General features: G+C 40.3%; 1 protein-coding gene across 1 annotated transcript in view; it reads left to right on the forward strand.

Annotated features, from left to right (window-relative positions):
- Nucleotides 1-7,639, forward strand: part of LOC106584145 (BMP/retinoic acid-inducible neural-specific protein 3) — a 103,237-nt gene extending 95,598 nt beyond the window's left edge. Inside the window, exon 8 of the mRNA XM_014169064.2 lies at nt 5,757-7,639. Coding sequence (XP_014024539.1) covers nt 5,757-6,873 — 1,117 coding nt within the window. The 3' untranslated portion in view covers nt 6,874-7,639. The remainder of the gene's footprint in view (nt 1-5,756) is intronic.
- The last annotated feature ends 9,742 nt before the right edge of the window (nt 7,640-17,381 follow it).

The following is a 17,381-nucleotide window of genomic DNA, read 5'->3' on the forward strand; positions in this document are numbered from 1 at the left end:
TCGATACTGCACGGTACTGTCTTTCCAAGCTAGTCAGAAGACTTCCAGTTTGGTGTGGCACCATTTCCGTTCCAATTTTCTGGAAGCTTGCTTCAGAGCTCTGGTATTTTCTGTATACTAGGGAGCTAGTTTCTTATGACAAATGTTTTTAGTTTTTAGGGGTGCAACTGCATCTAGGGTATTGCGCAAGGTTAAATTGAGTTCCTCAGTTAGGTGGTTAACTGATTTTTGTCCTCTGACGTCCTTGGGTAGGCAGAGGGAGTCTGGAAGGGCATCAAGGAATCTTTGGGTTGTCTGAGAATTTATAGCATGACTTTTGATGCTCCTTGGTTGAGGTCTGAGCAGATTATCCTGATAGTCCAGGATTATGAGAAAAAACATTAAGATCCACAACATTTATTCCATGGGACAAAACTAGGTCCAGAGTATGACTGTGGCAGTGAGTAGGTCCGGAGACATGTTTGACAAAACCCAGTCGATGATGGCTCCGAAAGCTTTTTGTAGTGGGTCTGTGGACTTTTCCATGTGAATATTAAAGTAACCAAAAATCAGAATATTATCTGTTATGACTACAAGGTCCGATAGGAATTCAGGGAACTCAGTGAGGAATGCTGTATAGGAGGCCTGTAAACTGTAGCTATAAAAAGTGATTGAGTAGGCTGCATAGATTTCATGACGAGAAGCTCAAAAGACGAAAACGTCTGTTTTTTTTTGTAACTTGAAATTTGCTATCGTAAATGTTAGCAACACCTCCGCCTTTGCGGGATGCGCTGGGGATATGGTCACTAGTGTAACCAGGAGGCCTCATTTGAGGTGTGGCCTCATTTAACACAGTAAATTCATCAGGCTTAAGCCATGTTTCAGTCAGGCCAATTACATCAAGATTATGATCAGTGATTAGTTCATTGACAATAACTGCCTTGGAAGTGAGGGATCTAACATTAAGTAGCCCTATTTTGAGATGTGAGATATCACGATCTCTTTCAATAATGGCAGGAATGGAGGAGGTCTTTATTCTAGTGAGATTGCTAAGGCGAACACTGCCATGTTTAGTTTTGCCCAACCTAGGTCGAGGCACAGACACGGTCTCAATGGGGATATATGAAGCTGACCTTTAAAATATATATTGTTTTATTTTCTGCTTTTCCACTCTAATATATTTTCATGAGTTGTCCTCAATTCATCATACACTGTTGCTGTGTGCACATATGCAGTACCAGTCAAACGTTTGGACACATGTACTCATTCAAGGGTTTTTCTTTATTTTTACTATTTTCTACATTGTCGAATAATAGTGAAGACATCAAAACTTTGAAAGTTTCAAAGTAATGATGGACTGTCGTTTCTCTTTGCTTATTAGAGCTGTTTTTGCCATAATATGGACTTGGTATTTTACCAAATAGGGATATTAACTGATTGGCTAATTTCTCTTATTTGAGTTGTTCTTTACCAAATAGGGCTATCTTCTGTATACCACCCCTACCTTGTCACAACACAACTGACTGGCTCAAACACATTAAGAAGGAAAAGAATTCCACAAATTAACTTTTAACAAAGGTACACCTGTTAATTGAAATGCATTCCAGGTGACTACCTTATGAAGCTGGTTGAACGAATGCCAAGAGTGTGCAAAGCTGTCATCAAGGTAAAGGGTGGCTACTTTGAAGAATCTCAAGTATAAAATATATTTTGATTTGTTTAACACTTTTTTGGTTACTACATAATTACAGTGCCTTGCAAAAGTATTCATCCCTCTTGGCATTTTCCTATTTTGTTGCATTACAACCTGTAATTTAAATGGATTTTAATTTGGATTTCATGTAATGGACATACAGAATAAAATCAAAATTGGTGAAGTGAAATAAAAAAAATAGCTTGTTTCAAAAGATTCAAAAAAATGTAAAACTGAAAAGTGGTGTGTGCATATGTATTCACCCCCTTCGCTATGAAGCCCCTAAATAAGATCTGGTGCAACCAATTACCTTCAGAAGTCATAGATTGCACACAGGTGAACTAATTGTCACATGATCTCAGTATGTATACACCTGTTCTGATATTTTTCAAGAGATACCTGGTCCAATAGCAGCAGGGGGAACAACATTTCAGACAAAACAACTTACATACACTAACACAATATTAAACAAAACTACAGACACACATACAGTACAACAAATACAGTTGAAGTCAGAAGTTTACACACACTTAGGTTGGAGTCATTATAACTCGTTTTTCAACCACTCCACAAATTTCTTGTTAATCAACTATAGTTTTGGAAAGTCAGTTAGGACATCTACATTGTGCATGACACAAGTCATTTTCCCAACAATTGTTTACAGACAGATTATTTAACTAATTCACTGTATCACAATTCCAGTGGGTCAGAAGTTTACATACACTTAGTTGACTGTGCCTTTAAACAGCTTGGAAAATTCCAGAAAATTATGTCACGACTTCAGGAGCTTCTGATAGACTAATTGACATAATTTGAGTCAATTGGAGGTGTACCTGTGGATGTATTTCAAGGCCTACCTTCAAACTCAGTGCCTCTTTGCTTGACATCAAAAGAAATCAGCCAATTTCTCAGAAAAACAATTGTAGCCCTCCACAAGTCTGGTTCATCCTTGGGAGCAATTTCTAAATGCCTGAAGGTACCACGTTCATCTGTACAAACAATAGTACGAAAGTATAAACACCATGGTACCACGCAGCCGTCAAACCACTCAGGAAGGAGAAGCGTTCTGTCTCCTAGAGATGAAGGTACTTTGGTGTGAAAAGTGCAAATCAATCCCAGAACAACAGCAAAGGACCTTGTGAAGATGCTGGAGGAAACTGGTACAAAAGTATCTATATCCACAGTAAAACGAGTCCTATATCGACATAAGTTGAAAGGCCACTCAGCAAGGAAGAAGCCACTGCTCCAAAACCGCCATTAAAAAGCCAGACTACGGTTTGCAACTGCACATGGGGGACAAAGATCGTACTTTTTGGAGAAATGTCCTCTGGTCTGATGAAACAAAAATAGAACTGTTTGGCCATAATGACCATTGTTATGTTAGGAGGAAAAAGGGGGATGCTTGCAAGCCGAAGATTACCATCCCAACCGTGAAGCATGGGGGTGGCAGCATCATGTTGTGGGGTGCTTAGCTGTAGGAGGGACTGGTGCACTTCACAAAATAGATGGCATCATGAGAAGGAAAATTATGTGAATATATTGAAGCAACATCTCAAGACATCAGTCAGGAAGTTAAAGCTTGGTCACAAATGGGTCTTCCAAATGGACAATGACCCAAAGCATACTTCCAAAGTTGTGGCAAAATGGCTTAAGGACAACAAAGTCAAGGTATTGGAGTGGCCATCACAAAACCCTGACCTCAATCCTATAGACAGTTTGTGGGCGAAACTGAAAAAGCTTGTGCGAGCAAGGAGGCCTACAAACCTGACTCAGTTACACCAGCTCTGTCAGGAGGAATGGGTCAAAATTCACCTAACTTATTGTGGGAAGCTTGTGGAAGGCTCCCCGTAACGTTTGACCCAAGTTTAACACTTTAAAGGCAATGCTACCAAATACTAATTGACTGTATGTAAACTTCTGACTCACTGGGAATGTGATGAAAGAAATAAAAGCTGAAATAAAGAATTCTCTCTAGTATTATTCTGACATTTCACATTCTTAAAATAAAGTGGTGATTCTAACTGATTCTAAGACAGGGAATTTTTATGAGGATTAAATGTCAGGAATTGTGAAAACTGAGTTTAAATGTAGTTAGCTAAGGTGTATGTAAACTTCTGATTTGAACTGTATATATAACATCACTAATATCTGATACTGCCAGTAATGTACATCGTACCAGCTCCTTCCTGGCCTCCAAAGAAAAACAAGCCTCATGCCGGTAATAAAAACCTATTCTCAGCTTGAGCTTCCTTATCAAGTTCTCCACATAAACAATGAAGCTCAGCTTGTCATCAACCCACACACCCAATTATTTGTACACTTTGACTTGCTCTGTATGTCCAGCCAATGTAACAATGACATGATTAGTAACATGCCTGGCATTTGAAAATACCATGCGTTTTGTTTTACCCAAATTCAGAACAAGCTTCAAATCACACAGATTCTGTTGTATGATGTTAAATGCTCTTTTGGCATTTTCAAAAGCTAAAGATAAACTACTAACACTTGATTAAAGAACAGTATCATCTGCATAAATATGAACATCCGCTGTTTCAATATGATCCCCAATGTTGTTGATATACAAAATGAATAACAGTGGGCCCAAAATAGAACCTTACGGAACACCTGAGCACAACCATCCACCATTACACATTGTGTACGATTTGATTGGTAATTTATAAACCAATCTAGAACATGACCAGTAATTCCACAACATTTTATCCTTTGCACTAACACAGCATGGTCCATGGTGTCAAATGCCTTTGACAATCAATAAAGACAGACAAACAATGTAACTTCTTGTCAAGAGCACAGTGGATGTCATTTAAAACATTCAATGTTGCTGAAACAGTGCTGTGGCCAGACCTAAAACCTGATTGCATTCCATTTAAGATGTTGTTTTCAGCTGCCTACTAACTAAGGACTCCAGTACCTTTGACAGTACTGACAATTTTGATATGGGTCAATAACGAAGGATCTCCACCTTTCAGTAGAGGCAGTACAAAAGCAGATTCCATAACTTGGGGATTTCCTTAACGTCGAGTGTAAGGTTAGAAATACATGTTAAGGGGGGAGCAATGATGTCTGCAGCTAGGTGTAGGAAACGGGGGTCTAGATCATCAGGGCCAAGGGTTTTTTTTTCTATAATTTTTTTTCAGGGCTTTACACACTTCTGAAACAGAGAAGGATGCAAATGAGAACCTGGTGAAGGAGTGCACAGGGGTGTCAGGTAAATTCATACGGGGCTCAATTATACCTTTGACCTTTTCAAATAAACTGCCTGCATCTAGAAAATGCTGATTTAAGGTTTTCAGAATGGAGGTTTTCTCAGTTACAATCTGTGTGTCTACCAACAATTGTTTGGAAGCTTTGTATCTTTTTGCACTACAAACCTTTCACTACTTGCCAAAATGTGGATGGATTATTGAAATTATCCGAAGTAGATTTCAGGTAGTGGTCTGCTTTCGATTTTTTGATCATAGCCACACCCATATTTCGAAGACGTTTAAAAGCCATCCAATCATCCGCCGAACCAGTCCCTCTTGCTTTAGCCCACATTGCATTTCATTCCCTTATGATTTTACTAAGTTCCTCAGGAAACCAAAGGTTCTCTCTGCCCTTAATCCTGCATTTTTTAAAGGGGCATGACTATTGCATACATCCTATTTTCTACAAACTTTTGACTGGTACTGTACCTACATAGATACTGCATTTATAATTTTTTATGTCTCATGTGGGGTTGGGAAAATACTGTGACACCCTGCTTGCGTACATATGAAGTTAACACTCTTTGACAACCCACTGACATGGCCAGACATAAATACTGCAGGGGGATAATTTATATATTGTTATTTCTTCAGGAAAATACAGCTATAGGATGACATGAACCTATGGGAGATGCAACTATTTATTGGGGAATATGTGGTTATTCTAGTGTACCTGATATCATAGTGCAGATAGTATTCCCAGAACTACAAAGTGCACTATACAGTGTATGGCCATACTAAGTGCATTTCCCCCAAAATAAAATAATAATATACTGTCTGGAAGGTGATCCGTATTTGTGTTTGAGTGTGTTTTGCAGGTCCTTCAGCTACTGGCTGAACTACATCCTGTCCATCATGTACTGCAGTGAGAACAACTACATAGGTTCCTACCTGGAGGAGACAAGGAGCTGCTCTTGCCCCTACGACCATCCATCCTGCCAGGGTGTCATCCCCTGCACTGTGGGCGAGGGCTCTTTCTGTGCCTCCTGCTCCTATGACAACCGCTCCCGCTGTGCCAGCTGCAACCCCGGGTACATGCTCAGCCAGGGGGTCTGCCGCAATGAGGTCCCAGACTCAACGGATCACTACATCGGCTTTGAGACGGACCTGCAGGACCTGGAGCTGAGGTACCTGCTGCAGAAGAAAGACAGCCGTATTAGCATCCATGGGATCTTCGTCAGCAACGACGTCCGACTCAACAACTGGTTTGACCCATCATGGAGGAAGAGGATGCTGTTGACACTGAAGAGCAACAAGTACAAGTCCAACCATGTCCACATGCTCCTGGGGATGACTCTGCAGATCTGCCTAACTAGGAACAGCTCCCTGGAACCAGTGCTGTCTGTCTACATCAACCCCTTTGGGGGAAGTCACTCTGAGAGCTGGAGCATGCCCATAGACCAAAACAGCTACCCTGATTGGGAGAGGACTAAACTAAACATTCCCCTGGACTGTTACAACTGGACATTGACTTTGGGTAACAAGTGGAAAACTTTTTTTGAGACTGTCCACTTCTACCTGCGGAGCAGGATCAGGGCTCCGTTGCCCCAAGGGAACGGCTCGGTGTACTACGAACCTTTCGAGTTTCTGGAGCCCGGTAAGAACCTGGGCTACATGAAAATAAATAGCATCCAGGTGTTCGGCTATAGTATGCATTTTGACCCGGAAGCGATCCAGGACCTGATTCTGCAGCTGGACTACCCGTACACTCAGGGATCGCAGGACTCAGCTCTGCTGCAGCTGCTGGAGATCAGGGACCGGGTCAACAGACTGTCCCCTCCCGGACCTCAGCTCCTGGACCTGTTCTCCTGTCTCCTGCGCCACCGCCTCAAATTATCCACGACAGATGTTGTCCGAATACAGGCAGCGTTGCAGGCTTTCTCTGCCAAACAGCCGAACTCCATGGAATACGAAACAACCAAATTATGTAGCTAATAAGGTGCCGGTGTCCAGATACACAGATGCTTGTGCTGCTATCACACTGACCTAATTACAGTTAACAGCCATTTTGGAAGGTACTGAGGGACATTTTGGTCATGATCTCAAGAGATATGCATTTGGATTCATGTAAAATTCTAACTTTCTGGAAATGTGTAGTGTCATAGACACATAAGGGGGCTTCACCATGTTCACTTTGCCTTTTTACATAATAACAATAAAACTCAGACTTTCTGACCATTATCGATATCAAAAGATTTATCATCACTGATATGTTGCCCGTGTGCTGAAATCCGTAAATTGCACAGATCTCAATAATCACTTACAATGTGATGCTTTTGCTCATAATGAAGTGTTATCTCAACAGTGTGTTTGGTTTGACACCAGCATGGCTTTAGGTCCTTCACTTTGTTATTAAACACACACCATGTTTTTATACTCACACTTTTCAGTTTAATCCCACTCCACCCCATGTTCAGAGCTACATGAGTCACTATGGCAATCAACTGTTCCTTGTTTTACATTTTTTTATATGTTTAAATTCCCACAAATTGGAGTTACAACAATACTTCAGAGGTACAGAAATAAAACACCATAAATGCAATGGCTAGTATGTTATGTTACATGTAATTTTATTTTTTATAATGCAGTTGTTTGTGAACAGTTACTAAGCAATGTCGATATGCTGTATAACAACATTCTGAATTTGTTAATTCACAAAATAAAAGTCATTTTTATGTCCTGTCTGTAAATAGTGTAGATATTCCATCTAGTGTCTATTTTTATCAGAAATAATCTATTACTTAAATCCATCTCATATTTATATTTGATCTTTAATTCATTACTCTTGATTACATCATATTTGATGCAAATCGAACAGAATTAGACATACTAGTACTGTTAGTTGTTCCCAAATCCTGTCAATTAGTACCAATTCATTAAATGACGGTGTTAAATGGAAGTGTGTCAGTTAAGATTATATTTAAATCTTAATCTCTTCTCTAAGGAGGACAAGCTTCATGCAAACCACAGAAAATATCATTAAGATGTAACATTCATTCATTCATTTAGCGCATCGAGAGGATTTCTTATCCCATATTTTAGGACCAGGACAGACAGATATTCCATGAAATGTTGCCTTATGTGAATCTTTGTAAAATCTATAGACAAGGCTACATTGCCAGACAACAGTATAATACATTAAAGTCAAAACAAACCCTAGAGCACCACTTGCTCCAGTGTTTGCCATTAAACGCCAGGTGACTTGTTCTTAGACTAATGACTTTATCCCTTGGATATCCTTGAAAACAATCCAGCCAATGCATTGCGTGAGAAAAAAGTGTAAAATACTAAGAGGCAGCTTGGAAAGTTTTCTATAATTTTTGATGGCCAGAGTGGGGGCATTTATTAGTTATTGATATATTTTATTCTCTTCATTCTGGCTGTCATTATTTAGTACCTTTTCAGAATGATGGGGAGTATGAGGTATGAATCTAAGGAATATTAGGTGCAAATCCAGTTCAGAAAAAGAAAACACTGAGCTTAATTGGAATGTCTGATGAGATAACAGTGAAACAAAAGTGGCATGGATGCACATGAAATGTAAGTTGAAGGACTATTAATTGTATTTGTTTCAATTACATGTAGGTGGGTGCAGGTATATGTTATGTTTGGTTATTAGTGAGACATGGCCATCCCTAATTAAATCCCGTCACTCATTCGAGTGGTTTGCATAGTTGGCAGGGCATCAGCAGGCTATACTGCGCAGAAAATTGCTTCACCAAAGGTCCGCCAGTTCTGTGAAATCTAGTTTCCAGTGACAAACCGAGAATAACCCAGCTTTGGCCCTCTCTGTCTCTTCCATTTCCATTGATGGATGGCGGCTGGAGGAAGAGAGGCAGGCAGCGTATCAAAGCCCGTTATCTCAGGTGTTTTTCTCACTAGCTGGTAGTCTCTTGTAATCTGTAGACTTGTATGTTTTACTCTGGGTCCTGGAATAAAGGTATTCAGCTGAGAGGCCTCAGAGGGAGAAAGCTTTTGGTTGTCCCAACAGCAGGCCTGATGGGAGTCAAGTGTTTACATTCTGGTTTAAATCTACCAACCCTAGCTGAGCTCTAGCTCCATCACTCAGAATGACAACTGTAGGCAATGAGACAAACATTCTACAGCATTAGCTCAGACACAGGCAAAGAAGGAGGAAAATAGTAAATAGAAAACAGGGGTGGCCAAACCTCAGAAGTGCTACTGTGTTGCTTTAACAAATCTGACTCCCCTTACAAAAATAAATTTGTTGCTGCAGACTAAATAGTGTGCCACAAAATGTTACCAAAAGTTTGCCACTATTGTTAAATCTGCAGCAAACATTTGGCAACAATAATATGTATTGACAGTAGTGGGAAAACAGTTTGCCAGAGTTTTTTTTCTTGCAGAGAATTCTCTCATGATTCAATTTAAATTTGTGGAAAACGTGGCATCAAGTTTTAAGACCAGTAACCGTTGATGATCAATCAAGGGGATTAGAAACATCTGTTCGAAAATGGAAACCTAGCTACCTACCAAAGTTGCCCGGTGAGTGTCTAATTTATGAATTAAACTTCAAAATAAACTTTTAAATTGTATTAGCTAAATGATGCCTAGTTAGCAATGCCATGTTTTATGGGATAGAGTGAAACACAGTTTGTTGATACCAGTTTCAATCTGTCAGCTCCACTGACTGACTGGTTAGTGCTTAGTTAGCTAACATATTTCTGCTATCTAACTAATGATTTGCCTAAACACAATTTTTAGGTGAATATGTTGCTGTTTTTTAATACCAATATTCATGCCAATATGCTAGCGTCACAGTTCAGTAACATGTTAGTTAGCACAACAGCTAAGGTAGGTTGGTACAGGTAACTAGCTAGCTAGCAACAATATGAGTTGATTTGACATCAGAGCAAAACTTCCCTTTTGCAGATGGATACCCTTCCCCTACCCGTGATGTTGGAAGAGGCTGGATTGGGAGGATGATGCATCAAACACCCTGGAAATATGTTTGTGGTGCACTCACTCATAACACTTCTTTTAAGTGATAAATGAGTATATCGTCTTCAAGATTGAGGTAAGTAAATGCATGACCATGCTCGTGACGCTAGCTTACTGAAGTGTTGTCACGGAATATAACTAGCTAAATGTATGCTTTTTGTTGACATTTGGCTAGCTAACTATGTCAGTGTCTGTAACGGTAGCTAGCTAACTTAGCTAGTTTAGTCTGACACTTCTTCTGGACTGTATCGGACACTGTTTCACTCATTAGCTACATTAGCTGGCTAGCTAGCTACATTACCATATCTAGATTTTACTTATTCTCCATCTGGGTTCATTTAACCAAGCTATGTGGCAGGCTTATCTCAACTTGCAAGGGGATTCATTGAGTTCGTCAGCGTTACTGTACTGATTTCAAATGGTTTTTGACAGTGGCAGCTTTAGTCAGACTTGTTAGGTTGTGGAGGATAGATGCAAATTCTGTAAGCTAGTTAACGTTAGAGTTGACCTTAAGTTTGATGTAGCCAAGTTAGTTCCTAACATTCCTTTATTTCTGTACTTAAATGTCTAGGTCAAGGCCAATGAGCAAGAGGACAAGTACATTAGTGTCTAGTTTGAGAAACAGACGCCTCACAAGTCCTCAACTGGCAGCTTCAATAAATAGTACCCCCAAAACACCAGTCTCAACGTCAACAGTGAAGAGGCGACTCCGGGATGCTGGCCTTCTAAGCAGAGTTGCAGAGAAAAAGCCATATCTCAGACTATCCAATAAAAATAAAATATTAAGATGGGCAAAAGAACACAGACAATGGACAGAGGAACTCTGCCTAGAAGGCCAGCATCCCAGAGTCACCTCTTCACTTGAAGTTGAGACTGGAGTTTTGCGGGCACTATTTAATGAAGCTTCCAGTTGAGGACTTGTGAGGCGTCTGTCTCAACTCGACACTCTAATGTACCTGTCCTCTTGCTCAGTTGTGCACCGGGGCCTCCCACTCCTCTTTCTATTCTGGTTAGAGCCAGTTTGCGCTGTTCTGTGAAGGGAGTAGTACACTGCGATGTACGAGATCTTCAGTTTCTTGGTAATTTCTCGCATGGAATAGCCTTCCTTTCCCAGAACAAGAATAGACTGACGAGTTTCAGAAGAAAGTTATTTGTTTCTGGCCATTTTGAGCCTGTAATCAAACCCACAAATGCTGATGCTCCAGATACTCAACTAGTCTAAAGAAGGCCAGTTGTATTGCTTCTTTAATCAGGACAACAGTTTTCAGCTGTGCTAACATAATTGCAAAAGGGCTTTCTAATGATCAATTAGCCTTTTAAAATGATAAACTTGGATTAGCTAACACAACGTGCCATTGTAACACAGGAGTAATGCTTGCTGATAATGGGCCTATGTACGCCATTAAAAATCAGCCGTTTCCAGCTACACCAGTCATTTACAACATTAACAATGTCTACACTGTTATTTTAATGGACAAAAAATGTGCTTCTTTCAAAAACAAGGACATTTCTAAGTGACCCCAAACTTTTGAACGGTAGCTAGTGTACATTAAATACACAGCTAGATAGTCTGGACTTTTTACCATACTTGCTGTATTGTTCATTTGCACAAATATTCTGTCACAGTGACCAACCTGACACACAACATACACATCACAGGCTGGGAGCAGCTCATGTGCACTTAAGGGTAAAGTGCCTTGCTCAAGGGCACAACAGCAGTAGGTCGTTTATAGACATATTGAAGCTGGTAACACTCTGGCTGACAGATCACGCCCTGCAGATTTCCCAGCAAGCAGCTCAGGGCTTAGAATATTGGCATGCCTTTCTAACCTTGAAGCTACTGCCACCCCTATTAATTGTGCTCTTCCCTCAGTCCCTTGCCTTTGTTCAACCATTTGACCTGGCTTATCAACCCTTCCTTCAAAGTATTTAATTTAGAAATGTAGGTGAAACTATCCCTTAAAATCTCCCCCCTAGAGGTTAAGCGTGTTGGGCCAGTAACTGATAGGTTGCTGGTTCGAATCCCCGAGCCAACAAGGTGGAAAAATCTGCCATTCTGCCCTTAAGCAAGGCAGTTAACCCCCAAAAAACAACTCCCTCCCTGGTGCATCAAAGACGTGGATGTCGATTAAGTCAGCCCTCCACACCTCTCTGATTCAGATCGGTTGGGTTAAATGCGGAAGTTGTGCAACTGATTAGGTACTCCCTTTGATTAGGTACTCCCTCTCTTTTGCAGAGGAAGAGATGGACCAGGAAACGCTCTTGCTTTTGGACAACTCGACTATAGCCTGAAGTTAAAGAAGAACATAAAAGCCTTACACACAGTTAGTGTTCTGTAAATGACACTTTTTTTATACATGAGGGGAGGACCACATAACACACATGAATACACAGGATTGTGGACACACCAAGGGACACACCAAGCTTGAGCAGGCACCATGTAGCCAGGTACATGTTGAAAGATTTGTTGTGTATTTAAAAAAATATATTGTTAATTGTTATGTGCATCTGCTAGATACTCCAGGCATTGTGAGTTACATATTTTACAAAAACATTAGACTTGAATTTGATTCTGTTTGCTGTGATTCACTAGACTGGCTGACGTGACCCACGTGACTCACAGAGCAGGGAGAGCTGTGACCACACTGGTCTGGAAAGGATGCTTTTTGTTAATGCAATATTCGCCAAAAAAATTGTGCAACGGGTTTTGATTGGTTCTCTCAAGTGTTTGTTTTTTCCTCAGGGTTGAGACCTCTCATTGTTTGGATTTAAAAATCCAACCAATGCAATAGAAGGGGGCGGCGCTCAGGGGCTGTGGGTGGCTGTGGGTGTTTGAGTGAGAAAGACAGAGGAGAGCCAACCAGTAAAAGCACAGCCCCCTTCATTATTGACGCATTGTGCTGACAACATAAGAGACATTCCAGGCTCTAAAGTCAGGAGGACTTCAAGAGTTAGGTGTTAGCCAGTCTAGTGATTAACTGCAATGGAAAGGTAAGTGTTTCTCTGTCTACAACATAACACAATTTGAAGTCTCACAAGCATTAGAAACAGCATTGGGTGTGAATACGGTGGGAACGTGGATCTGAGCAAGTGTGATGTCATTAATGTTTGTGGATATGTATGTAAATGTTAAGTTGTCTATTTACGTCAATGTATTTTTTTGTTTGTAAAAAAAAAAGTTAAATATAAAAAAATAATTGTCTGCTTAACTACAGATTGCTCAGGACTTCTACATTTTAAACCCGGACTGCTGAAACTCACTAATAACTGGATCGCGGTCTTCAAGAACAAAAAACTTCACTTTGTCAGCCCAGACAGAAGCAGGCCCAATATCTTCTCTTTGAAGTGCTGGTATAGTTTGATGTGACCCTGCTGGTGGTGCCTCAGATGGTAATGTATTTTTTGCCTGAAACAATCAAATTATTCACTAAAGATTATTCTCTCCAGACACACAAGGTGACATCGTTTTAATACTTCTGCCAGTGGTCCTCCCATCACCAGTCTACAATATCGGCAGGAAGACATTCCAACCCAGCTTCAATGAGACCAGAAAGTCCTTCAATGACTTGCAGCCTGTAAGTTTAAATAGTGGATAGGCATGGGGAGATTGATGGGGAAATTAGATAATGGTATTTTGTAAATCTTGAATGAAAGGAACAGAATTCCAAAATCTGTTACGCATAACTGCACACTCCAAGAGATTAGCAAGATTTCCATCCAATTCATGACAGATTTTCAAGCGAATTTTCTAAAATCTGCATAAAACAAAATGCACATTTTCCCACCATAGATGTTTCCAGCAAACAGACTTTTTGTGGATAAAAGGCTTTGCTTAGTTATCATTTAGTTCATGTTGATAATAATGTAGTTGTTCCTTTAAACATCCTAAGGTCAACATCCCGATAGTATTCAGATTTCTCTCATGTAAATGTTTTAGCTACATAAAAATATGAAATAAATAATTTGGGAAATTTCCGGTCTTTGCTATTTTCTTCATTTCCATGCTGATGTTTTCAAGTTGTATTGTATTTATGTTTATCTGTTAAAGACATTGAACACAGTATATTTACTACATTTAGTATGTTTCATTTTTTTCTCTGTGAAGTAAGTTCATTTAAAGTTATGCGATTTGGTTTATGTAGATACATTTACATTTTGTTTAACACACAGTAGCCAAAAACCTGATCCAATTTGCATATTCATACTGAGTTTGCAGCAAACAGAATGTTCACCACAAGCTTCCAAGAATTGTTTGCATTTAAAAATATGAGCTTGCTGCAAATGTGTGGCAAATTGGCCAAAGGTTTGCCACAACTGTTTGCCAGAAACATGTTTTTTTGGTATGGGATATTTTGAGTACAAATGTTTAGGTGCATAAATTATATTTATACTCTTTAGGTTTCTCTGCCAGAGGGGCTAAGTGAAACTAATTTACTGGCAATACAACTAAATTAATGGAGTGCAGGGATCAGAACACATAAATGGGTAATTCTGTCTGAAAGTTATATGAACATCCTAAGAGTGCAATTGTGAAAAAGGAGCCTATATAAATTGGTCGGCCAAATGCAAATTCACCTTTCACTTGACTCGACTCTAAAAACTGATCCAACTTTCAATCAACATTTCCGCTGGATTAGAAAAGGCCAGGCTTTTCTCCAAATCGTCAGATTTGTGCATAGCTCTGAAATACATGAGATGCATTTGATAATGAAGCAGAGAGGAGGGGAAGTCTGATTTATGTTCCTTACCTCGTTTGACACTGGGGACCGTTTAGGAGTGGCATTTCAAAGGAATCTACTTTCCATTAGCTCTCCAATTACTAACATTGATTGGTGCCTTTTCTTGAAAGATAACAAATCATGTCCATAATAAGTGTGTTAAGTAGTAAGAACATCTAGGTTCAGGCACTACTTCTATCAATGTTGTTTGGTTCTAAAGTTACTGTTAAAACACTATTTTCTTTTTTTTATGGGGTAATTGCTATTGTGTTATTTCCTTTTGAAAACTTCTACTACTGTTTGTTACAGTGATGAACCCATGCCAGGGCCCACCTATACCATGGTGTTGTGAATACTTTGTTGCTTTCCCTTCAATACAACTTTCAAAGTGGTGTCAAATCTTAGAGTAGTTGCATGGCTGTAGCAGTATTTAAATGGGACAGTGAAAACAGGAAGGTGAAATACATTACCTCAGGAAAAACTACGGGTGAGACAAAAACATTATCTCTTATTTCTCCAGACATGTGCTTCCATTTCTTTCCCTCTCCCTTGTCCACCTTTTTTTTCAACATCACAGTGCACCCTCTTGCCCAACCTACTTACGCCTGCCAAAACACCCTTAGTCTGTCGAAATAACATTAGCTTTTTCCCACTCGTCAGTCACTCAGTCGCACTACCTAGAACTTGAATACTTGCAAGTATTCTGGTGGACTTAACGGGCTGATGGCGGGAGAATTAACACACTGGCTGGGTCAAATATCCATAGCCCAAACTAAATAACCCATAAGCCCCAATACATTTTTTACTCAAATTAACTCATAGTTCTAGTAAATCACCTCAGACTCAACTGAAGTCATACGTTCGTTAAGTAGTAAGAACATCCAGGTCCAGACACTACTTCTATCGGTGTCATTTGGTTCTAAAGTTACTGTTATAACACAATTGTATTTTTTATGGGGTAACTGCTATTGTGTGTTATTTCCTTGTGAAAAGCTCTACTGCTGTTTGTTACAGTAATGAACCCATGCCAGGGCCCACCTGTACTAGGGTGTTGTGAATACTGTGCTGCTTTCCCTTCTTCTATACCACGTTCAAAGTGGTGTCAAAGCTTAGAGAGTAGTTGCATGGCTGTAGCAGTATTTAAATGGGACAATGAAAACAGGAAGGTGAAATACATTACTCCAGGAAAAACTACGGCTGAGACAAAAACATTATCTCTGTTATTTCTCCAGACATGTGCTTCCTTTTCTTTCTCTTCCTTGTCTACCTTTTTCTCAACATCACAGTGCACCGTCTTGCCCAACCTACTTATGCCTGCCGGAAAAAGTATATTTGCAAGTGTATCTGTTCCAATTGCTCATGATAGGGAAAACACAGTCTTACTTCTGGGACCATAAAAGCTCATAAAAAAAAGGCCCAGTCATGCTCCGAGGTTGCCAACCTCAATCTATGATGCAGTGGCTCATTTTGACTGTCTTCTCCAGAGTCGCAGCACACAAACACTGGGGGCTTGGCAATGTTGCCCAGGCAATTATCAAAGTCCCCTCTCCCAGCCATAACTGCCCGCCCTTCGCTGCTCCACACCGGGTGTCTCCAACGCCACTTCAGGGCAAGATGCAATTAAGGCGGACACCCCAGTTCAACTTAACATGGAAAACTAATGCAGGGGCAACATGTAGAGACTGAGATACCATAACAGTGTTATGACTTATTTGTGCATCTATTTGTGAAAGCATTTCCGCAGGCCGGGCTCTCAGAAATCCCTCGCTGTGAAGTGTATGAAGTGCTCAGACACATGAGGAGCTGGGATGAGATTGTCTAAATTGTGACAAAGACCGGGAGGAGAGGTGTTCTGTTATAGTTCTGTAATATTAACCACAGAACATACTCTAATCCAAGGCAATGATCAGCAGTGGAATAATAGTTTGAGAGTAGAGACTCACTATCCCTCACTGAGGGACTGGAAAGGAAGCTCAACATACAGGAGAAATAATTGTTTATTTTGTATAACAATGCTTCTCAGCGAGGTAAACATTTGAGAAGTGGGTACAGCGGGTGCCTCGCAGAGCTTCTGAGAGTTATTGGCATTCACAAACACCCTCTCATTTGTCCCCACTGAAAATTGTTGTCATTTTTTTCAGGGACTCGGTGCAGTGCGCTGGAAGGGGTTGCTACGGTTTGCCAAACAGAATAAAAATCTTGATGCTTGTCACTTGCACCCCTGTAGTATCTGACCCCTAGCCCTCTTTCTCCAGGGTGTTTCCTCATTTAGGATAGGTTTTCACTCATGGATCTCTTTCCCTATTTCTTTCTCTCCCTCAACCACCTGATTTAGGGCACATCCTCATTATGTGCATTCTGATACCTGCCACGGCTAATGAGGAGAGGGACTGGAGCAGCAAAGTTGGAGCGTTTAGATTAATGGGAGTAGTGCAGCAGTGAAATTTGGGAATAGTGTGTACTCTAGTCTCCCGAGCTGTTCATTACTGTGGATATATGACATTTTAGAACAGGGAGCTGAGTCGCTGCCTAATGATACAGTGGGATAAACACTGGGGACAGGTTGGCTCGGTCAGAACTGGAGACACCTATGGAGGTTTCTGCCAGAGGGAACGGCAACAAAGGCTCTATTCTTCCTGTCTGAAGTATTTGCATTATGTAGAGTTGATCCTGTCCCATGTTTTTATTACCGTAATTTCCAGACTATTAAGCGCACCTGAATATAAGCCGCACCCACTGAATAATTTTTTAAAATGTATTTTG

The sequence above is a fragment of the Salmo salar genome, chromosome ssa23, assembly GCF_905237065.1.
Source record: "Salmo salar chromosome ssa23, Ssal_v3.1, whole genome shotgun sequence".
Taxonomy (NCBI): Eukaryota; Metazoa; Chordata; class Actinopteri; order Salmoniformes; family Salmonidae; genus Salmo; species Salmo salar.